Below are 26,395 nucleotides of genomic sequence, written 5' to 3'. Positions count from 1 at the left end.
AATAACGATTTAGCATGTGTATGCTTCTACATCTATTATATATTACTTGCTGACAGACGGACGAGCTCACATACATAAACATAACTTAATGATTTTATACGCAGCTACCATGGCTACCGTCGTCGTCCGTTATAAAATCAAAGTTAGACCAAATTCACTTTGTCTGCTTTCTAGCTTGAGAATTTCGAATACAATCCTTACCAAACGTAATGACAATGTTTATGGACATTATATCGCGTTTTTACACAGCAGGTTCAACATTGCCCGCCCTTTAACTCTAAATTTCATCAAGTGATTTTAACAAATCATCCTGCCCTTGTCACACAGTTTTCTTTCGAAGCCTACTTAATTTGGTAACAATGTTTCAAGGTATACTACAAAATGTATCTCTAGCAAATGCGATAGCCTTTCACTCCTGCTTTGGCCGTTGAATATTCAGATTTAACTTCTTTTTTCTTACAATAACTTGATCAAATCTTTAGTACCCCAAATGTGCACTAAGCGTCATGCATCATCATCATTTTATTGGTATCAAAATGACTGACAAACCCTCATAAATATACAGTTTATTTGCACTTTAGTTTTAGTATAAAAATATCAAGCACTTTACAATTTATTCAGCATTTGTTTACTACTCTGTCAACAAGACAAGAAAAATAACTATATTATACATGTCTGTGAATTACAGTCATACAGGTAGCTACAGACAAACTATTTACAAATGTATAGTTCATTCCCGTATCACAATCAACATATCTTTAACAAATATACATATTTTATGGATTCGCTCATATGTATATATCATTCATACAGCTTTACATGTATACACATTTATCACAAACATTACAATATTTATTTTGAATATATTTTAGAAATCAAATCTTAAGCCAAAATTGGCTGCACATTTTTTTTTGTTTAAAATCATATGTTTTCTGGTAACCTTAGTCAAGTTGCTGTTGTAAATAATGGTGAACAAAAACAAAATCAACATTGATATTCAGACAGGACAATGTTACTGTTTTAAAGTTGCAAAAAGATTTTACAAGATAAAAAATCTATAAGAACATTTCATAAATGGCAAATAGGGTAATGAAATGGTCTGTGTAAAGTTCAGTTTGTGAGACTTCTAAGCACAATAATAAAACAAAACAAAAATAACAAAAAAAAATATTTAAGCTTGACAACAAGCACCAAGTAACCATGGAGATTGCTCTGCCATGTTGGTTGCTATGGACACTGTTGCTCATGAGGATTCTCAGGTACCGATTCATGCAGTTGCCATGGCTGCAACAAACATTCAACACTCACATCCTTAGCCTGAAAAGAAGAACAATGAATTAACAAGAGCACCACAAGTGGATGGCAATGCTCGTCTGTTTGTTGTTTCTTAGTTCATCAAAGGGCACAACACATGTTGTATTGTTGCAGACTTTTTTGAGGTCTTCAAGGGGCATAGCTTGACACTCATTAAATCCAGAAATATGGGTCTTACTGATATAAGTGTAGAAATACAGGCCTTACTGTTATATGTGTAGATATATAGGCCTTACTCATATATGTGTAGAAATACAGGCCTTACTGTTATATGTGTAGATATATAGGCCTTACTGATATATTTGTAGAAATACAGGCCTTACTGTTATATGTGTAGATATATAGGCCTTACTGATATATGTGTAGAAATACAGGCCTTACTGTTATATGTGTAGATATATAGGCCTTACTGATATATTTGTAGAAATACAGGCCTTACTGTTATATGTGTAGAAATATAGGCCTTAATGATATATGAGTAGAAATATGGGCCTTACTGATATATGTGTAGAAATATAGGCCTTACTGTTATATGTGTAAAAATAAAGGCCTTACTGTTATATGTGTAAAATATAGGCCTTTCTGATATATGTGTAGAAATACAGGCCTTTCTGATATATGTGTAAATATAGGCCTTACTGCTATATGTGTTTGCCCTTTCTGATTAGTAGTGTTACTCGTAACACATGTACTAAGTTTTCTGATTAGTGTGTTACTGGTTAAACTTGTACTAAGTTTCAGGTGAATATCTTTCTTGAGCGGTTGATGCTGCAGGCATGATTTTTAATGATAAAAAAAAATCATCCATGGGCAACAATGATTTAAGCCAGATATTTGGGCCTTGCTTAACATGTGCATATTTTCACTGGTAAAATTAAGTACAGAGTTTCATGTGAAAATCTTCAACTGGTAGCCAAGGCATAAACTTCGGTTTGGTGAAGACGAAAACACAAATACCTCAACTTTTGCTCTCGAAAACTAAAGTAAAACAACAGCACTACAGGAAGATGCCAAAGCTCTGTTGTTTACATCTATCTCTGTCACTCAACGGGCATAACTCAAGGAAAGTTGTGGATTTGTCATACCGGTGTCCATTGTCATTGTTTTGTATTAATTTCATAAACAATTTTAAGACCAGTTTTTGATCCAAACAACAATTACACCATCCATGGCTATGACACAACCACAGGCCTTCCAGCAGCCACTAACAAAAAAGTAGGAAAAAGTAGGAGGTTTTCTGACAGAAAAGAAGGAAATAGTAGGAATATTTTTTACAAAAAAGTAGGAAAAGTAGGAATATTTTTGGTTAAATATGTAATTATTAATAGCTATTAACTTACCTGGAGGAGATGTTTTTAATGCAAAATCATACCATTCTATATGCCTCATTGAATATTTTAGTGAATGATGCTTGGTCGGTTTCTGTTGCTAAACTGTGTGGGTGAAAAGATGATGCACGTCAAAGTGGAACATGTTGCCACACCTTTCAACAACAGAAACCAGCCAGTTTGACATCTTTTGTTCATTTTCTGCAAATAAAACTAGCACCAAGATCAAACCTTAATATTTTTGCAGACTTTATTTTCAAAAAAGTAGGAATAGTAGGTGTTTTTTAGAAAAAAGTAGGAAAAAGTAGGAAGCTGTTTAAAAAGTAGGAAAAAGTAGGAACGCTGGAAGGCCTGCAACCACCATCCATGGCTTTGACACAACCACCATCCATGGCTATGACACAACCACGCTCCATGGCTATTACACAACCACGACTTGTTTTGAAAATCAGACAAGGTTATAAAATACTCTACATTAACCATTATATATATATGTTCCCTTTACCTATTACATATGATGCTGATTGAAGGGACTAACTCTTGGGTTCATACATGAAAACATCGTCTACTCCCACTGTACTGCCCCTCACTGAACCGTTGTCATGCATCTGTGGGACATTGTCATATTGTGTCCCATAGATGGAGTTGTAATCTGAAAAAGTATATTAATTTTAAATGAACATTTTTGGTACTTTCTTTTGTTTATTAAATTTTATCTTTGGCCATGGACATGTACTTTGTAATAAGCAACTGCAACACAAACTTCAATACACTTGTAATATTTCAATACTTTCTTAAAGCAGCTATTTAAATAAGAAGAGAATAAAAATAGTTGTGGTGAAAATAGCTATATATATATATATATACTATATCATAATGTACCTCTCTGACTTGAGGCAAACTGAGATTTTCGCTCTTCCGCCTCCACCTGTGCCTGGTAGCGGTTAAGCAACCAGAGCTTCCGCATTGGCCCGCACATCAGCATCACTGTGGCATTGAACAGAAGACCAATAGCGACAGCTGCATCCCGCATCTTGTACTCTCCCAGAGACGCTACTAGGCACCACACCATCCATGACGGAATTGTTAGCACCACACAGCCCGTCAACCATCTGTACAATACGGCCAAGAAACATGGTCAACAATCAAGTAAAATCTTTATCTAGGATATAGACATCAAACTACATGTATGCATACCAGTATAAGAGTACTTGTTAATGTGGAATTATTTATTATCCAAAATAAGTGATGGTAAAATATACATCAAACATTACTACAGTACACATACAAATAACAGATTGGTATTATTCCATACAAATATTATGTAAATGAAGATAGTAACTTTTAAAATGTTGACATACCTGCAATCCCAGTGGTTTTTGTCGTTGCCAAAGGCGAACAGGCCCACAATGATACAGAGGAACATGAGGAACATGTTAAACACGTTGGAGAGGATCAGTCCCTCATCGTAGAAGTCGTCTGGCGAACAGCGGGGCCACAGCATGTTGTTGTATATGACGCGCTCCATTCCCGGTGCCTCTAGAATCAACCACTCTGCATTAACCATCACTTGTACCAGCACAATAAGACATGCACTGAAGAACAATCCCCAGGGATTGCCTATTTTATTATATTTGACCATATAGATGTCTTCCTTGTCTTTTGTTCTCCAACAGTCTACAAGCTTGACAAACAAAGCTGAATACACAATGGAATACACAAATCCAAGTGCAAATCGTCGGAGACCACAAAGTTCTTCAGAAGCGTGGATAATGAACGCAAACACGAGGCCATACATGAGGATGATTCCGAAGGAGAGCATGTAACCAAGGATGGTTGTTCCACCCCTGACTGGGTAAACCACTAGCAGGTATATGAACATACAGAGGGCAGCAAAAGCTCCAATGGCCGCCAGTGTGGCCACTATGATGGCCCAGATATCCCTGAACCTGTCTGCACTCTCAGGTGTGTCCTCGATAGTTACCAACAGTCCGGTGATTGGGTCCTCATACTGCCCCTCATCTGTGACCTCATAGCCTCGGTCCTGGCGACTGAACGAGTATATGGTGTTATCAAGACCCTCGCATGAGCATGTGGTACCAATCTGGCAGCGAGAGGAAGGCAGGGAACGGTCCGTGAAACTGTAGCTCTGGTAGTCACGAGGGTCAAGGCGTAGATCACCAGAGAAACTGCCAATCTGAATTAAAATTAATACAAATGAGTCAGCATTTTAATTAGACAATCATGCATCCACAGTAATATAAAGATGTTCGAAAGCCTAACACATATAATTTGTTTATTTTGTCATTCAATATATAATTGGACAATAGAAGAGAAATTTCAATATTTTTAATTATAAATATATATATACTAGTACCTTGATGTATTCATACTGTCCTGAGGTCAAATTTCTCCTGAAGTTGTAAATATTGTACCCAATATCACCATAGCCTTCCCCAGTGAATTTAAAGTTGAAAGACCTGTCCTTAAGATCATCGGGCAAGACATCATGCTGTGCATTCAGTATGCTGTCATAGATGGTTTGTTTGCGATCTTTCAGCAAAGCGAGGCAGGATGCAATGTTCAGACTGCTACTCTGGCTGCATTCCTCTATCTGATTCAAACCATTGGCAATCTGATACACGCTGATGATTGTATGAAGAACATATGGGTCCTGAGTGAACATATCGTCAGTGAACAGTTCATTGCCTGTGCAGATTCTAGTGTAGGTTTTCTGGATGACACTGCCCAAGATACGACATTGGTGCATCGTCTGGTAAAATTCTTCAAACCAGTCAGTTGGAATACCTTTGCGGTCAGTGAATGTCACACTCTTTACAAAGTTCCTAAAAGACTGGCTGAATTCAGAGCGGATCTGAATAGTTATGGCACCAGCAGCAGTTTCTTCATATTTGTTTGTTATTTCGTAACTGTTGGCCCAGCTGTCACTACCTATCCAGATGAATCTATGGTTGAGACCTTTTTCAGTGGTAGCTTGCAAGAGGAGTTGTACCTGTTCAGATGTAACAAACGTTACAACAACTCTAGCACCGATTCTTGAGTTTAACCTATCAATTACATTTTTAGCTGTTTCCAGGTCAGCATCAAGAGGCATGGAGATTGTTCTACTGAAACAATACTGAGGGTTTGATGATTCAGCTTGATCAAGGAGTGTGTCCCGTGCAGAACGTCCATACGTGTTGTCAGCATACACAACTGTTATATAGTCCCAGGAGAAGGTCTTAAGGATCTGGCTGACCACAATAGCCTGGACATTATCCGGAGGCACAGTTCGCAGGAAGTATGGATGTTCAAGCTTATCATTCAGCTCCACCGATGTTGCGCTCATACTTAGTGAGGTAATCTTCAATGGAGACAGCATGCTGCTGAGGGCAACTGAGTTTCCACTATTCCTCACCATGTAAGCCACAGCAGAGGATGCAGGGATGACCTGAACGCCATCCTTCTCACCACAAATTGGTTCCCCGCTGAGCAAGCTGTACACATCCTGCCCAATACGGCTAGGCTGGGAACAAGTGTCCAATGCCACGCCTCCCAACTTCAAACTGGCTTGAAACTTGGAATTCTGGTTTGCATTCACTCTTTCAATGGCAAACAAGAAAGCCAACAAGTTCTGCATGTTGCTGCCGGTATCAATTTCTCCGCACCCCATCCCATTTGCCTTATGGATATCAGAGACAAACACTATGTTGAGGTCATTGGGTGAGGGCTTCTTCATGTATCGGGATGGCTGGTACTCTGGAAAGACACACTCACAGTATCCCGTCGAGCAGGAGGAACTCATGGGGGGGTCATATTCCACATCCATCTTCAGGAAGTGGGTGTCATTGTAACTGCCAATCTGCAGGTTAAGACAAGAAATTTGAGCATACAAAAAGAGAACTTACATATTGAATGAGATTAAAGGTTGAAGTATAAGAAAATAAATGTAACCTTAAAGAAAATCTTTCATAACATTGATATTTAACTTTTTTAAGGTCTGTTTAAAATTAAATGCAGCCATAAAGAATGCTTGTTGTAATGATTACATTCACCTAAAACTAATCTGCATCAATGAAATTGTGAAAAATAAAGTCTTAATTAGTTATGATAAAAAGCGCCTTAACAGTTTGCCCTATACAAAGTTAATTTGTTAACTTACATCTTCCCAGTAGTATGACTGTGCACCTGCATGCAGACTGAGGCCAAAATTCTGGGGTTCGTAAATGTGGTAGCCTCTGTCACTCGAGCCAGCTGGTGTGTAGTAAAATGGCTGCTTGGTTCGGTCTTCAAACCTCACCTTTAAAGTTAATATATAGTGATAGGTACCAAACATTGTCAGCTGTAAGAATGTTGCTTTTTATTTCTTATGTGGGCTACTTATTTAACATTAATCAGGTTATTAACCTACATTTTATTAAGGCATCAAATTGTGAACTAAAATTTACAAGATTTATCTTAAGCTTAAGCATACCTTTTTTATATTACTGAGGAACATTTCACGTCTCTCGCCATGGTCAAGCAGGATGTTACAGATGCCCGTGTAGGTCACTCCACACATGTCAATCACGGTCTGCTCAATGCCAAGGGCTGCTGAGAACACTGCGTTGATCACATAAAGCGCATATGGATCCTGGATAAACTTCTCTGCCCGCGGATAGCCCATTGTGTACTGATTGCATGCAAGGGGGGAAGCCAGAGTAGGATCTCCAAATGAACAATTGTGAATATACTCAAAGTACTCCCTGAACCAAGGATTGGCCATATAGTTAGCTGGTGTTTTGTCCTCCAAATAGGCGTCCACCTCTGGGTAGTCAGCAGACTCCACCTCTAGAGTGATCAACCTTCTATTGCTTACAAGACGGTCAATTCCCTCAAGATTTTCATACCCACGCATTCCAAATCCCATCTGGTCAGTTGTTATAAAGAAGAATCCTCCATCTATAATTTGATTCAAGTTATTTGCTTCAAGCAACATAGTGGAAGGGTCATCCATAATTACGACAACTGCCTTAGCTTGTGGCTTATCATTCAATTTCTTCAAAACATCGAGCGCTTCATTTGCATCTACCTTTCCTGCTTGACCAATCACAAACTGAGCAGATACACATATTTTGTTGATAGGGGCAAGTCGCAGGAACTCTTCTCTGGCGTACTCTCCATTTGAGCTGTTCTGTGAGATCAGCTGAACATTTTCAAGTTCATATTTCTTGAGGAGAGAAATCAGGGTCCTGGCTTGCTTGTCATCAGCTGGCACAGTCCTTATGAAATAGCCATACTTGCGTTGGTTTGTGAGCTCTAAGGTTGATGCCCCATAGCCAATCTGAGGAATACCTAACTCTTTAAGTACGTCAGCAACACGGACAGTGGATTCACTCGTCATTGGACCAATGTAGAGGTCGATCAAGCTGGGGTCTATTCTGTACTCTGTTGTCTCAATCTCAAAATTTCTGGCATGGTAGTTGGCCACAAGATTGCCTGCCCTGACAGCACTGCTGCAAGTGTCAAACACAAGAGAGCCAAGCTTGATGCCCCTCAGGCGGTTGGAGAACATGCCCTGCTTCGTGTTGACATAGTTCATGGCCCAGTTGAAGGCCTCCATGAGCTGGAAGCCATGCATGTCATTTATCTCACCACACGTGTACGGTGTGTTTCCCATTTTGTGAACATCAAACAATGCTGTAATGAACACGAGTTGAATTTGAGATTCCAAAAACTATTTTCATAGTCTTTATAATTACATAAAACTTATTAGTCTGGAAAGAAGATTAACATATTGTACAGTTAGATAATCAGATACGGTATGTTGACCTTAAAAACTTTTTGTTATAAGGAAACAGGTGTTTTGAGTGTAATCCAACTGTTTCCTGCATACACTTAAGAAACAGCACAAAAACACAACTCACCTGCAATAGTGACCTCTCCAGCGATGAACATGAATTTCTCGATGCCGGAGCTATCGTCCTTGCACTGGCTACACTCACCCACGCAAGTGGCTTGAACGTTCTCATACTGACCCTTTAAAGTCTCTTCCAGGGGAATATTCAACTGGCCGGTGTATGTGCCAACCTGAATTATAGATAAATGTATGCTGGGTGAATGCAATCCATTAAAACATTTTTTTTATTTACTTCTTCACTCTTACCAAAGTCTTTTAATGAGTTATAGTTGTTTAACATCTAAAACTCTACACAAGGCTCTTAAAATCAATCTTCAATCATGATTTCTGTACATGCAATACATTAGTGACTGATTTCGCATTATATGAACAAAATCTTCTAATATCTTAACTTCACATTTCTCTTGATCATAATGTAAAATTTTGCATGTGTGCGATTTTTATTTTATTCTAGACCTTACTCTGTTCTCATTTCCATTTGACTGAACTTGATAGAATGTCAGGCTGCGGTCAGCTTCTCTTTCAACGAACCGGAACATCATGTCCATTATGTCACGGAAACTCAGGATGTCCATGTTGGCCATTATCTGATCAAACACAGTTTCATCACTGATAAACTCTGAACATACACCGGTGTAGTTGACACCACACTTGGTTTGTAGAGTGCGGTGGATTCCCTCAGCGATGGCATAGACAGCATTAATGGTAGGTAGAACACTCATATCCTGGCGTATACGATCAGTGTCTGAAATAAATAAGTATATAAATTAGCAATGATAATAATGTCAAATGTACTGTTTTAATCGTGTTACCAAAGCTGGATCAACTAAATTCAGTAAACATCATATCTGGTTCAACAGCAGGTGATATTAAGTCGGCAAGTTACATAATTACATGAGCTGTACTCATGCCATACATAAATTCTGTAAAACGGATCAAACTGAAATAAAATTCTTTAAACTGGCATTTTTATATGTGAAAACATAAATTATAAAATAGCCAAAAATGACCTCAGCAGAGCTTTTGAATGGGCTTTCTCTCTTATACTAACCAAGGGGGACAACATTGGAGGCTTGGCACTGCCTTGTGTACTTGTATGTGCCGGCCAGGTTACATTGCATCACAGACTCGAAATACTCTCGGAACCAGGGATTTGGGTGGTCCATGAGAGACAGACTCTCACTCTCCAAGAATAGTAAGAAGTCATTCAGGTCAATGTTTCCATCCATGTTGAAACTGATGGTAGATATGATTGGAGAGTCCCCACTTGGTTTTATTTTCTTTGCTGGTGTTGTCCATGGTTGGCTGGTAATGAAGATGATGTCTGTGTTTCCTACCCGGTCTTTCTCCCTTAAAAGTCCCTCGATGTACTCATCTGGGCTCGCAAAGACAACCACAACCCTGGTTGTAGATTCTGTAAGGTAGCGGAAAATCTGGGCCTCACTCCCGTCAGTTTTAAACTCATATGAGGCACCAATACAGATCCCTTCAGTTTTTGCAAGCTCTCTAAAAACCCTTACTGCTTCCCTGTTTCCATCTTCAGGTGCATTCACAGTAACCACATACTTGAAACCAAGCAGATTGGACAGTTTGGCAATGGCTTCAGCCACCACACTTGCAGACGGAATGGTTCTAAAGAAGGTATTGAACATTTTCTTGTTATCAAGGAGTGGACTGGTTGCCCCTGGTGAGACTGCAGGAATGCCATGACGTTGTAGGATGGTAGCTACATTCACAGTTGTCTTGCTGTCATATGACAGCCAGGCCATTAAGTCCTCAGTGGTAACCTCTGTGCTTGCAAGGTCTGTGTTTGGAATTGGGTAGGCTCCTGAATACATGCCAGTAACAATAGCCGATGCTCGAATGTGGTCTGTGCAACCATCAAATCCCAGGCCTCCAAGCTTAACACCGTTCAACTTGACATCGGCCATGCCCGAGTTGATCCTATCAAGAGCGAATCTGAAAGCCTCTGTGTACTGGAAGCCATTCTCCACCCGAATGTCATCACAACTGTAAGGTGAGTCACCGCGGTAGTGAACATCGAATATTCCGGGGATAATAATGTCACCATCGACGTACATGAATTTCTGGTAGCCGAAGAGGTAGAGGCACTCCATGCAGATGCCAGGGCAGGAAGAGCGGATCTGGCCAGACGGAAGGCTGTTGATCAGAATTAAGTTCTCCAGGTACAGACTGTCCTCACGCGGCCGATATTCTCCAACCTTAAAAAAGGCAAATAGTAGGTATGGTAAACATCTTGTGAGTTCGCAAAAAGAATAATATCTTTTGTCATACTTGAAGCTGATTATTCAGCCAGTGATTACTGTTTTGGTTATGGGTTTGTTGAAATAGGAATAGACATAACCTGGACATAACCTTTAATATTTAAACTGCATTGAAAAACAGAAAACAATATATCCAAATGTAAATAAACTGACAAAAGACAGTAAAAAACACGTTGAAGGAAGTTAACTTGTGTTGGAACACTACTTATCATCAGACCTACATTCAATTTTCTTACATGTAAATCATTATTCCAGGAATTATCGATACTATAACGCTTCCTATGAAAACCATACCTCAGTGTAGTAGTAGGAATTGAGGGCGGTTGCCCGCTGGAAGTTGAAATATTTGTAAGGGATATTTCCCATTCGCTGACTGTTGAAATCGTACACATTGTTGGCTGCTCCAGTGTTCACCACGTACCGTGTCTTGGTAATTATATTCTGCACAAGTGACTCGCCCTTGTCTCGAGCATTCATAAAGTTTCCACACACACCTTCGTAGTCTGAAGTAGTAAATACAGAATTCTTTAGATGTATATTACTGTTACCCTAAAAAGATACATATTATTAAATTGTTCATTAATAATTAATGTATTAGGAGTTATTTATTCTTTTTAATGACTGAAAGACAGCATTTCATTTGAAAACTAAAAAAAGCAAAAGAGGATAAAAGAATAGCAATGTCACACTCACTATCACCACAGTAGTGTTTTAAGGTCTCATGCAGGCCCTGGGCTGTTGCTATGACTCCATAAACCACTGCAATGATGTCAGAGTTAAGTTCAAAGTTGGCGTCAGCAAACATGTTCTGTGCTCCACACACTGTCTGACCAGGGATGGGATTGAAAGAACAGTCATAGAAGTTTTCATACCACTCTCTCATCCAAGGGTTGGTTGTGTAAGTCTGAACATCAACTGTTTTAAGACTGTCAACCAATCCAGTCATAGATGGCCCATTCCATAATTCAAAACTGATCAGTCCAGTTAAATACTCTTCATAACCTTTAACAAGGCGCAAACTGTTACCAGTCGAAGTAATGAACTGGAACTCTCCACGAGAGTCAGTTTCCTTCAACCCCTTTGCAAGAACATGGAAGCCATTACTTTCCAGGAAGACAGCCACAGGCTGCACGTCCATGCGGCGCCTCAGAAGCTCTACAACCTCTGCCCCATTGTCTGACATCCCATTAATCTCATGTGTAGCCACAACACAAATTCCTTCTTCGGCAGCCACCTTCTTTAGAATTCTGCCCGACTCTTCACCATTCGGTCCCGAGTGAATCACAGCCTGTATGTACTTCCATCCATTTCTCTTCACAACATTTATGAATGTCCTTGCAATGTATTCTATATCATGTGTAGCTCTAACGAAATACGGATACTTTTCAAAGTCATTAAATTCAGTAGACAAGGTCTGTACACCAATTACTGGTCTCTTCAATGTTTTCATTAACTCAGACATGTCCCATGACATCCAGGGACCCAAAAAGGCCTCAACTTTACGTGGATCAAGAAGGTTTTGACCATTTTCATCGCGAATGGCACGGGAATAGTGGTGAACGTCTGTGATCAGCTGGTTAGACAGGATTGCATTCTGACAGTCATCGAAACCCAGGCCTCCAAGTTTTACTCCTTTCAACCAACCTCTCCTAAAGTTTAAATATATTTATTTTGAGAAATAAATGTATTGCACAATAAGATTTTCAAAAACAGATCATGTTATCATTCAGGTTTTCACAAACAAGCATTATATTCCTCAAGTTTTCACAAACAAACACTATGAATTGAAGTTTTCACAAACAAACTTTGAAAGAAAGTAGGTTTAACAGTCATATATTTGAACAGAAACTAAAGGTTTTTTTCAACAGAGTCTTCACAAAGAAATATGACGATTAAGGTTTTTAGAAAACCCATCATGATTACAAACAAACTTTACAATTCAGTAACTTAGGTGCTCATGCACTTGTTTTCGATGCATGTAACATGATGATGTGGGACCTGACTTAATTTCCTTTAAAAGTGTACAAAAATTAGAGAATTTCCCCGTAAGGGTAACCTACCCAGGGGCTACTTCTGTATTGACCAGGTGAATGGCGTAGATGAATGCCTCCATGCTCTGTATGCCCATGTCCATAATGCTGCCCAGAAAGTCTCCACAGGACAGAGGCTGTGGTCCCCGAGCATGCACACTAAAGGCAGATGTGATAACAACGTCACCTGAAAAATTAAAACTCTTACTTACATCACATATACAACTTTTAATAACAAACCATTATAATGAAAATACTTCTTACAAACCTTATATATACTAATAGTAATAAAATATGGTGTTATAAAGAAAGCTGTAATGTATTTAACTGATTCAAGCAATTTCCAAAGAATTTCACATATTGATAGAGCATCAGCTCAAAAAATGTTAAAGAATGTGCCAAAAAATTATTAAGGACATGCATACCAGGTATGTATACGTATTTGGGGTCTATGATGGCCCCTAGACAGGGGTTACAGGGCTGGGAAGGGCACTGGGAGGTTGGTATGTAAGGGAGAACCATTGTTCGGGGCTCATCGTAGAACCTCAAGCGGGTGTTGACTATCTCCAGCAGCTGGTTGATGTATGTGCCGATCTGTTGGCGAAAGCATGTATATAATTCATTTATTATGTTTAATACAAGGCCTTCATTTGTTTATGTAGAAATTTGTCGTCAAATATACCTCGTTAATTTCAAAAAGAGGACTCCCATCAAGATGGCTCTACACATAACATTTTATGTCCACTGTATCACTTTTTAAAATGATTCCAATTAATGACATATAGATTAAAAGACTAATAATTTTATAGGTTGAATGTAGATGGTAAGCTACAAAACTTAAGCAATATTGAAACAGAATAATGCATATTCAAGGTTTTGTTCAGCTTACTTACGCTTGTAAACTTGTATGACGTTCCACTAGGGTAGTCGTTGAAATTGAACACCTCAAACGCTGGGTTTGTGATATCGTTTCCCTCATATTTCACCCTAGCTGGGGCATTGTATGGTACTAAACTATAGGATGCCAAGCTCTCAACACGCTCTTTTTTCCCGTAGATGAAGTCCATCTGCCGCATGTAATTTAGATGAAAGTCTCCTGCAGACAGTTGCAGCAGGGCATCACACATTCCTCGGACACCACACAGGTCACTGTGAGCTTGTTTCAGGGCACGAGCATATGTGAATACTGCGTGCACAGCCGGCTCTACAAACTGGTCCTGAACAAAGTCTGTTCGGCGCTGAATTTCTGTGAGTATCGGACAATCTGTGGTGTACACAGAGTTTCTCCCTGGTATACGACACTTGTATTGGGCCATGTACTGGTCTTGGAACCAGGGATTCTCTGTCGACGAGGTGGTGTGATCAATACGAACCCAGTGGTCCTCAAATTCTATGATTGTGCGGCTAGATGGCACCACAGATATCAGTCCTAAAATCATACCAAAATTAATTCCATTCCATGCCAATAAAAATAACTCACTAAAAATTATGTTTTCCAGAAACCTATGTATGTTATAATTATAACATAGTCATAGAGTTGTCCTAGCGCTCATAAAGAAATCATTAATTGCTAGTTATAGATGCTGTGAACCAGGTTCCCATTATCAAACATAACATTGTAAGGTAAAGTTACTTTCCAATAATGTACATACCTCTAGGATAAGTCTGACCAGGGAATTTGTCAGAGAGGGACACACTGTCAGTGACAACCCACTGAAGTTTTCCAGCCCCTTCATACAGTGCACCTCTCTTAAACAATGCATCAATCAGCAAACCGTTCCCAAGATAAATCACACCAGTGGTATTTGTCTGCATCAACTTCCGTAAAACATCATCAATGGTGGCATCCGAGTCATCCAAGGGGTCAGCACCGAGGGCAGCTGTCAGACAGATGCCAGCCTTGGCGAGATGCGGGCGAATCGCATTATATGCCCCGCGGCCATAACTGTTGTCTGTGTAGACAACAGCCACATACTCCCAATTCAACTGGCCAAGGAAATCCGTGATTGTCTGGAAAAAGGAGAAACTGATAAATATTTTTGGAAATACATGAAAATTATCTGTCCCATTTATTTGTGTCAGGAATATGTTTTGAAAGAAAGTGATTTGAAATAAAAATATATTTGTGCATTTAAGGTTACGAACCAAAAAAATAAACAAGAAACATGGCAATGCAACTAAACCAGGTTTTCAATGATTGACTGAAGAGTTTCAGCCTTCGTTAATTCAACTGTTTTTCTTTTTTGTAGAAACATTGATCTTGACCTCGACCAAATAAAGGGCAATAATTAGCCTTACATACAAAATAGAGTTATCTAACTTGGTTATTCAAGTAGCCTAGTAGGTAGGATGGTAGACTATCATTGTATAAAGTCTGAATGCAATGCTTCACTTACATGCAAAACCTTTACCAGCATTTCTAAGTCCAATACTAAAGGGCAATAATTTGCATTATGGTATATGCAAGTAAGAATTATCTAACTTGATTTATCAAGTAGGTTGGATAGTACCGGTAGGGAGAACATGTCTAAAGTTTCAATGCAATACATATGTATTTGCTTAGATATTGACTTAAATGTGTTACATGCAAAACCTTAGTTGAATAATCAAGGGCCATAATTTGCATTTTATGCAAAATAGAGTTATCAGGGATGTGATTGACCTTGCAGCTGGAGAGCTGAAACATTTTCGACCATGGGTTTATGGGGCGCTCTTAGGGTCAAAAGCACACTGCCGTAAAAGAAAAAATGGCTTTTTAGAAGCCCTTTTGAGGGCTCTCCAGACTTCAAATTTGAAGCAAACTGGAATATCAACTGAAAGCAACCAAATATTTTTTTTCAGGTAAAAAAAAATAATTATTTTATCTTTATTTTTTTATTTATTTATTTTTTTTGCGGGGGGGTCTCTGGGGCCATTAGATCCGCGGAATTCCGCGGACAAATCACATCCCTGGTTATCTAACTTGGTTATTAATTAGGTTGAATGGTTGAATAACATTGTATAACGTCTTAATGGTCTACATCAAGTTGTTGCTTAGATATTAATCTATGGGTGCTTACATGCAAAACCTACAAGAATTTCTAATTCAAATAATAAAGGGCATTAATTTGCATAATATGCAAGTTAAAGTAAACTTGATTAGTCATGTAGGCTGGTTAGTTGGGAACACATGTCTAAATGTTCAATGCAATACATGATGTATTTTGGCTGAGAAATTACTTGAAGGTGCTTACATGCAAAACCTTAGCCGAGGTGTGACGCGATGCTAGGGTGAAAAGTATAGCTCTCCTTTATCTTCGAATATTCAAGCTAAAATTCAATAGAGATCAACTGCTGTTCAATGGCAACCTACCACTAAAGTTTTCATAATATTGTTGAACGTGATCTCGTCTTTAACCCAACTGACCCCTAAAGCAATAGGAGTCATCTACTGTTAAAGTGCAATCTACCACTTAGTTTGATGGTCCTTAAATAAACCATTCTCAGGTCATTGTGCAGACAAAGTTTTCGAAAGACTGTTGACTTTGACCTTCAACCTACTGCCTCAAAAATCATAAGGGGTCGTCTTCTGGTTGATCACAACCGATCACTGAGGTTTCAAAGTCCTACTAAACTGATCGGAGTTATTGTGTGGACAAAGTTTTCATAATACTGTTGAACTTGATCTTTGGCCTTATTTACAATACGGGTCATCAACTGGTCAAGGGCAACCTACCACTGAAGTTTCATGGTCCTAGGTCAATCAATTCTCAGGTTATTGTAAGGATAAAGTTTTCATGAGACTGTTGACTGTGGCCATGACATTTGACCAAAACACCAATCATGAGGGTCATCTACTGGTCAAACGCAACCTTTCACTTAAGTTTGATGGTCATAGGTGAACCTAGGTGACATACCAACATCTAAGGTGTAAGAGGTTTATCTTTCTTTAAATTGATAAATTGAAGCAACATGTTCAGTGGACCATTTTATTGATTTTCACAACAGGGGCTGTTAACAGCTTTTCTGTAGCAGATGCCGATTGATGATTCATCAGTTGCAGGCTTTTGACTCCACCTACTGTCTAGGTGATTCTGTGTGTTTTGGTACTTGATATTTATGACTCTATACATGACTGTTTCTTGAATTTTAATGGATCTTAAAAAGGTTTGCTAAAGGGATTTTTTTTAAACACTCAGGGTTCTCATAAAGACAAGCACCCGGTGCATCTTATAAGACATTTACAGAATATCAATTCATATTTAGGTTAAAGATTCTTGTTTTTAAATCCAAACTTAGCTTTATGAGAAATTCTAAGTTGAGCCTTACTTTGGTAAGTGGTCCATCTGGTGGAATGGTTCTCATGAGATTGGGGAACATTTCAGTGTCAGAGAGTTCAGGGGCGGTGGCGTAGTATGAGACAAGGGCTAGGTCGTGGTACTCAGCAAACTTCTCTAGTTCCTTTGTATCGCCACTGCTGGATGCTCCCATCAGACCTAGGTTTACAAGCCAAATGCAAACAAGGTATCATTACAGAGCTAACAAGATTTAGCTGTATAATACTTGAGTGTAATAAAAGCTCTAGTTCTACATCTTCAAAAAAAATGGAATTTTACTCTTCATATTCAGTATTTCCACAAGGTCAAATTGGGCTGTCAGTGCCAACATCACTTCAAAAGCTGAGCTGGCAACCAAACACTCTTTTAAATCAGGTAGTACAAAACATATTGAATGAGTCTCGGACTTACAGACTCTTTACTTTGAAAGCTGAATTAATTTGAAACTCCTGTAAAATTCCAGCACTAAAGAACAGGTTTGGTCCATGTTGCAGCTAATTATTTACTGTGATATATTAAATAAACAAAATTTATGATAAAACCCAAGAGTTACAAATTAGCCGTACCTAGCATAAGTTTATTTGTATTTTTCTGACACTCATACTCAGATGCTCCAAACTGTGGGAACTGCGCCTCTGCCATGGTGACAGCCATCGATGGGTTTGAGCAGTAGTCATTCGCTACCATACCTGTATACACACAAATAGACATTTTGGGATTACTGTAAACATAATTGCATTAAGTTTTATTGAAAGACAATTTTACTTAATCCAGTTAATAATTTAATGCAGAACATTCAAATTTCCAGTTTTGAATTGTCTTCAGTTTCATATTGTAAATGAAATGAGACTAAAAGGTCCTAAGTCATGCCTTCATAATATCAAAGATAATGTCATTGTAATATTTATCAACGTTGCATAAAAGCCTAACTCTACCCACCGAGTCTGACCCCAGGAATGTAATAGTCATCAAGCCTCTCTCCATTGAGATCCTCATTGATTTTGTTCAGACGGTCCAGGGCCCAGCGGATAGCTTCGTAAGCCTGCATCTCTGCAAATACGGACAAATACAAATGATATAATATCACTCTAGAAAAAACAGCACTGATAAGCAGATGCCAACAGAGTTCCATTTTTCCCAGTCTATAAAGGGCAAGGCCAGACAAATAGTCTGCAGAGTTATGGGACTTGTTATACAAATGTATAGCAGGTTTTTGAGTTAATGCCAAAGTTGATAACAACAACAACACCAAGACCAACAACATCACTGCTTCCGAGGATGGAACCAAAGCCTGGATAATACCTCAACCCTTCTCCTTCAAAAGAGATAAAATATAGGCTCAAAATTAAACAGGCATTGGATTGTGCACTCTTTATCCAATCAGAGATGACTATTAAAGCAATTTGAGATTTTTAGTATTTTTTGTCATGAAACAGCATTATTTAATATATATTTTTCAGGTAAATTTCTTCAACTGAGGTAAACATTTCAGTTTATAAGTATTGAATATTGCCAGGGTAAGAGGAGCACTGCAAACAGCCTTTTTGGCAGATATATATATAGCTGAAAGAAATGCTTAATGGGACTCGCTCATGTTTTAGGATCAAAAATCCGTTTTCCTGGTAATGCCACTGAAAACACTTATTTTATCATTATTTTATTCTATGATATAGAAAAAGCAGAAAAAATACAATTACTATCTTAAAAAGTATTTTGGTTTAATTGCAGTGCGGACCCATTCCAGTAAAGGCAAGAAAAAAATAGAAAACCAACACCTTCACCACTAGGCCACCAAGACTTATAAATACAAAAGTGATGGATAATTTGGCCTTCTAACAATACCTTGTTAACATCAAGTGATAATCTCAATCACCCAATCACGCAACAACGAATCACTCAAACCTGTTATTAACGCTTATGAAAATTGTGGTCTTCAGAAATAATATTTGAGCAAATATTTTCCCACAGCTTATATCTTAATAAAAAAAATAGCATTTTACAAAGTATGAATGAGTCCCTTTAAGCGAAGGATGGGAGCTGCGATTAATTTGATTTAAAAAGGTATATAATAAAGAAAATGGAAGTTTATACGGTTATATATAAGAAGTTTATAACAATGTTAATGTCTGCATATATATTTGAGAATAAATGCAAATTCATCCTGAAAGACAAAAGTTACTGATTCAAACAACAAGCAAAGAAGTAGCAAATCATAAAAACAAGTGCCCAACCGATCTTCCTGTATCAGTACTATCAAACCATATTATATGTATAATAATAGGCCCCAGTTTCTCAAAATTTCATATTTCAATTAGCCAAATTACATACTTAATTTGGATTTTGATAAATGATAAATGGTTTGTGATTATCATACAGATAATTCCTATCTAAAGTATAAAAACTCTTAAAGAATAAATATTACGCAAATTATTGGAAAACAAAAATAGTGAGCATAGCTTAATCCTGTTATAAGGGACTTTTAAAAGAAGTCTTGGGCACACAACAAAAATGCAGAAGACGAGAAATGCATCAAATTATAACATGATTTTCTACTATTCATTTACTATCAATTATAATCCCAATAGTCATGAATAGATACAGTCTACTGTTGCTTATTAAAGTAAAAAACAACGAGAATTGGTTTCGGATTTTATGTCCTAAAGAAGTAAGAAACTTTATTAATGAACAAAATGAAAGTTAAAGAGTTTCAATTATCAGCATCTGATAACAATTGATAATTGTGTCTTATTTTGGGCAATCAAACTTTGAAAATCATGTTTTCAAAAATATCTCAGAACAACAATACAGTTTTAAGCATAGAAAAAGACGCAACCAAAGTTACCATTTCCTCTGTCTGAAAAAAATAATTTTTGTGTGATACCTTGGGATTCAAGAAACACATGGATCCAGATCATGAAAACGTCAGTACCATGAAGAAAAAATTAGTAATGCACATGTATACATGAAGTGTCAAGCATGCAATTAACATTAATTAGTGTTAAAATGATGTTAAAATGTTTTACAATTACAAATTGGAATGAAAATGTCAGTGAGTTCACAACACCAGCATGCAAATATATAATTATGTTACTTGTTAAAAGATAAAAAATAATGAAATGAAACAAATGAATGATCAATTGAAAATTAAATATTTTTCATAAGCTTAGTCTAGGCTTTTTATTTATTTTCTCACCACTGGTCCGAATGCCACCACATCCGACGCCATTCTCTCCTGCGTTATGCATAGCGAAAAACCCAGAGATAAAGGCATCAGCATCTGGCTGGATTATCGTTTGATGGCCTTGCATAAGATCACACGTCTGGTGGTTCATCAGCGTCTGTCCGTCCGTATGCACAAACACCACCACCAATGCCAATAAGCATGGGCAGATCCAAACACCCATTTTGATTGTTAACAAATCTGAAATTGCAGAATCCATTAACACCCATTGTTAATTGTATGCCATTATCTGGGACCAATAATACATCATACTCCAAGTATTTTATAAAATTTGAATACAGTATCAAATAAGGAATCATTAAAACCATTACTGTAAACTTTATAATGAAGTATCAAATTTGTGAAAGAGACCTGGTGCAGAATATGAAATGCTCATTGATAATTATAATGACAAAAACAATTGAACCCTTGTTATATTATTGAACCCTTGTTAAACTTAGCAGAGTATTTACCACATGTTTTCACATTTTTTAAAACATTGAAAAGTTTATTTTCAACACCGCACCTAACTCAATTTTGTAAACATGTACATGCCATTCAAGTTTACAACAACAAATCCTGGAAATAGTCATTTTACCTGCTTATTTATGAATTCATCCACATTACAGGCAACAATATTTATAATCCTTTTCGAAAAACGTTTGTCCGGCTGTCTGTACAGCGATGACAAATTCCAGTTGCACGAACAACTGTATTCACGGGGTGTAGTGGACCAACCAGGTGTGCTATTTTTAAACTCATCTGTGTATTGAAATGTACTGGTTCTATTTTTACCTTCTGAAAACCTGTCTGACAAGTTTCCGCCGCGCACCGCTGCTTACGCTATACTGTTTACGTTCCACGCCGCTGCATTTCCAGCCAGTATGTCACGCTGTTTAAATATTCAAGGGAGTTAATCAAGCATTAACACTTACACTATATCGTGCAAATGTCAATGACAAGTAAACGCGTAATTTGTGAACAGTCTCCAGTCAATACTTATCATATTGTTATTTGTAAATATAAAAACAAAAACAAAAAAACTTTTGAAGAAATGGTGAATCTTGACCTAGATCTACTTTTCAATTTATAGTTTGTGGATCGCTTAGTTTTTCACCGTCCAGATACTGTACTCTTTACTTAATACCAATTAAAGATTCGCGGTCTAGTGCATGGTGCTTTAAAAGTGTGTGCCCGTGCCCGTTGTTCTTTTAATTAAAACCTTGATCGGTTACAGGATTTCACATAAGGAAGGGTATATTAAACCTAAGGGCGCAGTAGTTCGGTGACTTGCGCCGCTCCCTAAGAACCGAATTGTATTTGGTTAAAGTGTTTGCATGGGGTATTTGGAGTATTCCCCCATGACAATTTTAACATTTACAGTTTGAAATGGATTAATTTGGGCGTATTCTAATACGTTTTCTCCTGTATTAAAATAAAAAGTAAGAGCTGTGACTCTAAAGGATGTGTGTGTGTGTGGGGGGTGGGGGGGGGGGGGGGGGGGGGCGTGAAACGTGCGACATCAGCAAGCCCAACAAATCCCTTCAGAGAAAAGCATGTGTTCGATCCTGAAGGGGTCCGCTGGACTTTATAAACAGTAACTTCTCAATCCACCCACACAGAGCCCGGGCTTTCCTAATTTGCATTTTACCAACCAAGTAAACATACGTACTGGACACGTACTTCTGTCTATAACAGAATCTTATACAATATGAACGCATGTCTGCCGCCTTCAGCGGACCTTTACATGATTATGAACGCACATCCGTCGCCTACAGCGGACCGTTACACCCGTTAGTTAGCCGTAAAAGTCAGATGACATTAATTGGAATCTTAATGATAAAGAATGTGCGGACAAGCCCTTCTTTAACATTAAAATTTTAATTCAGGTCATCTATTTGACATATAATACTTTCTCATTGGCTGACACATTGCCAACGCAAAATCTGACGCAGGGATTGTGTATCGCATGAGTAGCAGTGGGCGGATCTTTTAACACCCGGGAAAATTGAAATTCTTAATGATTAAACCTAGTAATTAATAAGTGGCTGCAATTTCATTAGCTGCAAGTGTAGGTTGTATTTTAACCCAACTTTACCAATGGTCAGGGTGTTTGGTATCTTGTTTTGCAATATATTTTTAAATTTCACTACTTTGTAACTTAACCATCAACATTGGTTGTACATTACGTGCTATCATTTTTAGAAATATCCCTTGGCGCGGAGGTTTCATTTTAATCGGTGGAACAAACGCAAGCAGCTTTAGCTATTTTAACACGGGTGTTTAGGTGACTACACCAGTCATGATGAGATGCTGAACCGCTTGACTGATAATCCTTTTATTTTTAAATTATTTCTTTCGTGGGAAGTGCCATTTTCTAATATAACCAAATTGTATAATAATATTGTTTGCTTTGTCTAAATGATTTATATCGCGTGTGTATATTATAAACATTAAAATACGATTAAACCAAAACTGTTTGTCATAGTGTCTGCATGATGCAATGTCGTGGGTGTCGTCAACCTTCTTCAATAGCGTATGCATTAATGACTTTGCTTTCGACAACTCTCCATGCAAACTTCAATTGTCATGGCAACTTCAGTCGACATTTAAAATCTTACTCATGGCAAACCATACCGATGAATATAATTGCAATAATACATGTGATATGTTTTAAACAGGTATGTACTTCTTTGGGAGTTGCATTCTTGTCCCAGAATACACTGTACATGTAGAAATATATACATCTTTACATGTTGATGATTATAATTTCAAAGCATATTCAATGATGATGATGGTGGTGGTGGTGGTGGTGGTGGTGATGATGATGATGGTGGTGGTGATAATGATGATGGTGGTGGTGGTGGTGGTGATGATGATGATAATGATGATGATGGTGGTGGTGGTGGTGGTGATGATGATGATTGTAAAAATGTTAATTTCTTCGCATACAGTTCGCGTGGCACGTAACATAGGTTGCCGACAGCCTATATGCGGTTATTCCGACAGTTAAACAAATCAACAAACTGTTTCTAACTGGTTGAGAGAACACATGACTTTGATATTAATTTCTCCATATTTTCTATGGGATGATGTTACTAAGACTGGAACGGAAAAGAATATGCATATCCCAACTCACTTATAATCGTTTAACCAATCTTATATATGTAATTTTTCAAAAAAAGTATTCCCTTTTTATTAAGTTTTTCAATTGCCATATAAACGCAAGTTTACCCAAGTGGCAAACGTTGAATATATACAAGGATAAACGTAGTGATCGCCTTTAATATACGGCGTCATATTCACCAAGATCTTGAGCCAGAGTTTGACTTAGAAACTTGAAATTTAAATCGAACGAAAACAAAATCATATCCATCTTTTGAACAATCTGTCTGTAAATTTAAGTAGAACCGTTTATTTGCAAAACATGATCATTTTACCATAAATGAATTATGTGAAGCATTTTTTCCAAAATCAATAAAAAGGTTATGTGGACAAGAAGAAGTCTCTTTGTAATTATAACTCATATTTTGAGTGAGAATACATGTTGTTGTCATTTAATGCAATACATATGCATTTTACCGATGAGACTTTAACAAACTGTTAAACTACCACATTTCTGGCAATTCGAGTTCATTCATTGAACCAGTGAATGTTTTCGAAACCAGTTCATCACTTTCGGAAAAGGAAGTGTGAAGAAGTTTGGGTAACCAGTTAATATGTACAACATACTTATATACTCGTACAAACAAACGTTTGTAGAGAGTACATTCCTCCATATATCATTTTAACACCAATGCATTCTTTATGTAATTTATAGACCAATATAGGTAAGTTTTTAGATATATTCACAAATCAAGATCAAACAAGAGATGTTTGTCAAACATTATGCCCCCCTGAGCGCCATGTTGTCAGGATTATATGGACAATTGAATGAAATATGCATGGACCGAAATGACAGCTGATTTGTTGCCGTTAAGGCAGTTTTAAGGTTATGACCATTAAAGTGTGAGGATAGAGTGTGTTATGACCATGACCTTTTACTCTATGAACTCAAAATCCAGAGTCATCAGCTGGTCACCAGAAACCTAAATGTCAAGTTCGAGGGCCATGGGTGCAGGCATTGTCAAGTTATCACACAGACAAGTTTTTTTCGTTCAAGGTCACTGTGACCTTGACCTTTGACCCAATGACCCCTTAATTCATAAGGGGTCATCTACAAGTCAGATGCAGCTCCAAGTCAAGTTTGAAGGCCATGGGTTCAGGCATTGTTGAGTTATCACTCGGACAACCTTTTACCATTCAAGATCACTGTGACCTTGACCTTTGGCTCTATGAATCCTAAAATCAATAAGGGTGATCTACTGGTCAGGCTTAACATCCATGTCAAGTTTAATGATCATAGGTTCAGGCATTGTTGAGATATCAGTGGGAGAAGATTTGTTAACTTTTTTGCGTTAATGGTTACTGTGACATTGACCTTGGCCTGATGACCCCCAAAGTCGATAGGGGTCATCTACTGGGCAGGCCCAACCTTCATGTCAAGTTTGATGACCATAGGTCAAGGAATTGTCAAGTTCGCTTTCAATGTCACTGTGACCTTGACCTTTGACCCCTAAAATCAATAGGGTCATCTACTGGTCAGGCCCAACCTCCATGTCAAGTTTGAGGGCCATGGGTGCAGGCATTGTTGAGTTATCACTCGGACAACCTTTTATCATTCAAGGTCACTGTGACCTTGACCTTTGGCCCAATGATCCCTAAAATCAATAGGGACCATCTTCTGGCCAGGCCCAACCTCCAAGTCAAGTTTGAGGGCCATGGGTGCAGGCATTGTCGAGTTATCACACGGATAACCTTTTACCATTCCAGGTCACTGTGACCTTGACCTTTATCCCAATGACCCCTAAAATCAATAGGGACCATCTTCTTGCCAGGCCCAACCTCCAAGTCAAGTTTGAGGGCCATGGGTGCAGGCATTGTCGAGTTATCACTCGGACAACCTTTAACCATTCCAGGTCACTGTGACCTTGACCTTTGGCCAGATGACCCCCAAAAACCATAGGGGTCATCTCCTGGTCAGGCCAATTCTCCAGGTCAAGTTTGTGGGCCATGGGTGCAGGCATTGTCGAGTTATCACTCGGACAACCTTTTACCATTTAAGGTGACTGTGACCTTGACCTTTGGCCAGATGACCCCCAAAAACAAAAGGGGTCATGTACTGGTCAGGCCCAATTCCAAGTCAAGTTTGAGGGCCATGGCTGCAGGCATTGTCAAGTTATCACACGGAAAACCTTTAACCATTCAAGGTGACTGTGACCTTGACCTTTGGCCCGATGACCCCCAAAAACAATAGGGGTCTTCTACTGGTCAGGCCCAACCTCCAATTCAATTATGAGGGCCATGGGTGCAGGCATTGTCGAATTATCACTCGGACAACCTTTTGCCATTCAAGGTCACTGTGACCTTGGCCTTTGGCCCGATGACCCCCAAAAACAAAAGGGGTCATGTACTGGTCAGGCCCAATTCCAAGTCAAGTTTGAGGGCCATGGCTGCAGGCATTGTCAAGTTATCACACGGAAAACCTTTAACCATTCAAGGTGACTGTGACCTTGACCTTTGGCCCGATGACCCCCAAAAACAATAGGGGTCTTCTACTGGTCAGGCCCAACCTCCAATTCAATTATGAGGGCCATGGGTGCAGGCATTGTCGAATTATCACTCGGACAACCTTTTGCCATTCAAGGTCACTGTGACCTTGGCCTTTGGCCCGATGACCCCCAAAAACAATAGGGGTCATCTACTGGTCAGGCCCAACCTCCAATTCAATTATGAGGGCCATGGGTGCCGGCATTGTTGAGTATCACTCGGACAACCTTTTACCATTCAAGGTCACTGTGAACTTGACCTTTGACCCGATGAGCCCCAAAAACAATAGGGGTCAGCTACTGGTCAGACCCAACCTCCAAGTCAAGTTTGAGGGCCATGGGTGCAGGCATTGTC

The 26,395-nt window shown here is 38.5% G+C and overlaps 2 protein-coding genes across 2 annotated transcripts; both read right to left on the bottom strand.

Annotated features, from left to right (window-relative positions):
- Nucleotides 1-551: 551 nt before the first annotated feature.
- LOC128231322 (uncharacterized) lies at nt 552-17,329 on the bottom strand. The gene is made up of 17 exons (XM_052943982.1): nt 17,165-17,329; nt 14,509-14,866; nt 13,750-14,285; nt 13,282-13,450; nt 12,887-13,043; nt 11,520-12,475; nt 11,121-11,329; nt 9,593-10,763; nt 9,003-9,286; nt 8,549-8,711; nt 7,117-8,321; nt 6,805-6,942; nt 5,020-6,504; nt 4,004-4,839; nt 3,525-3,754; nt 3,148-3,294; nt 552-1,317 (listed from the first exon to the last, which is right to left on the bottom strand). Exons 1-16 carry the CDS (start codon nt 17,324-17,326, stop codon nt 3,176-3,178), a joined length of 8,178 nt encoding a protein of 2,725 aa, XP_052799942.1. The 5' UTR covers nt 17,327-17,329; the 3' UTR covers nt 552-1,317; nt 3,148-3,175.
- Nucleotides 17,330-17,721: 392 nt separating this feature from the next.
- Nucleotides 17,722-21,135, bottom strand: LOC128230992 (metabotropic glutamate receptor 3-like). Its single transcript, XM_052943416.1, has 4 exons — nt 20,991-21,135; nt 20,366-20,593; nt 18,112-18,222; nt 17,722-17,861 (listed from the first exon to the last, which is right to left on the bottom strand). Exons 2-4 carry the CDS (start codon nt 20,574-20,576, stop codon nt 17,722-17,724), a joined length of 462 nt encoding a protein of 153 aa, XP_052799376.1. The 5' UTR covers nt 20,577-20,593; nt 20,991-21,135.
- Between the last annotated feature and the right edge of the window lie 5,260 nt (nt 21,136-26,395).

This window comes from Mya arenaria, chromosome 4 (assembly GCF_026914265.1).
Source record: "Mya arenaria isolate MELC-2E11 chromosome 4, ASM2691426v1".
NCBI classification, from domain to species: Eukaryota; Metazoa; Mollusca; class Bivalvia; order Myida; family Myidae; genus Mya; species Mya arenaria.
This window is presented reverse-complemented; position numbering and strand designations above follow the sequence as displayed.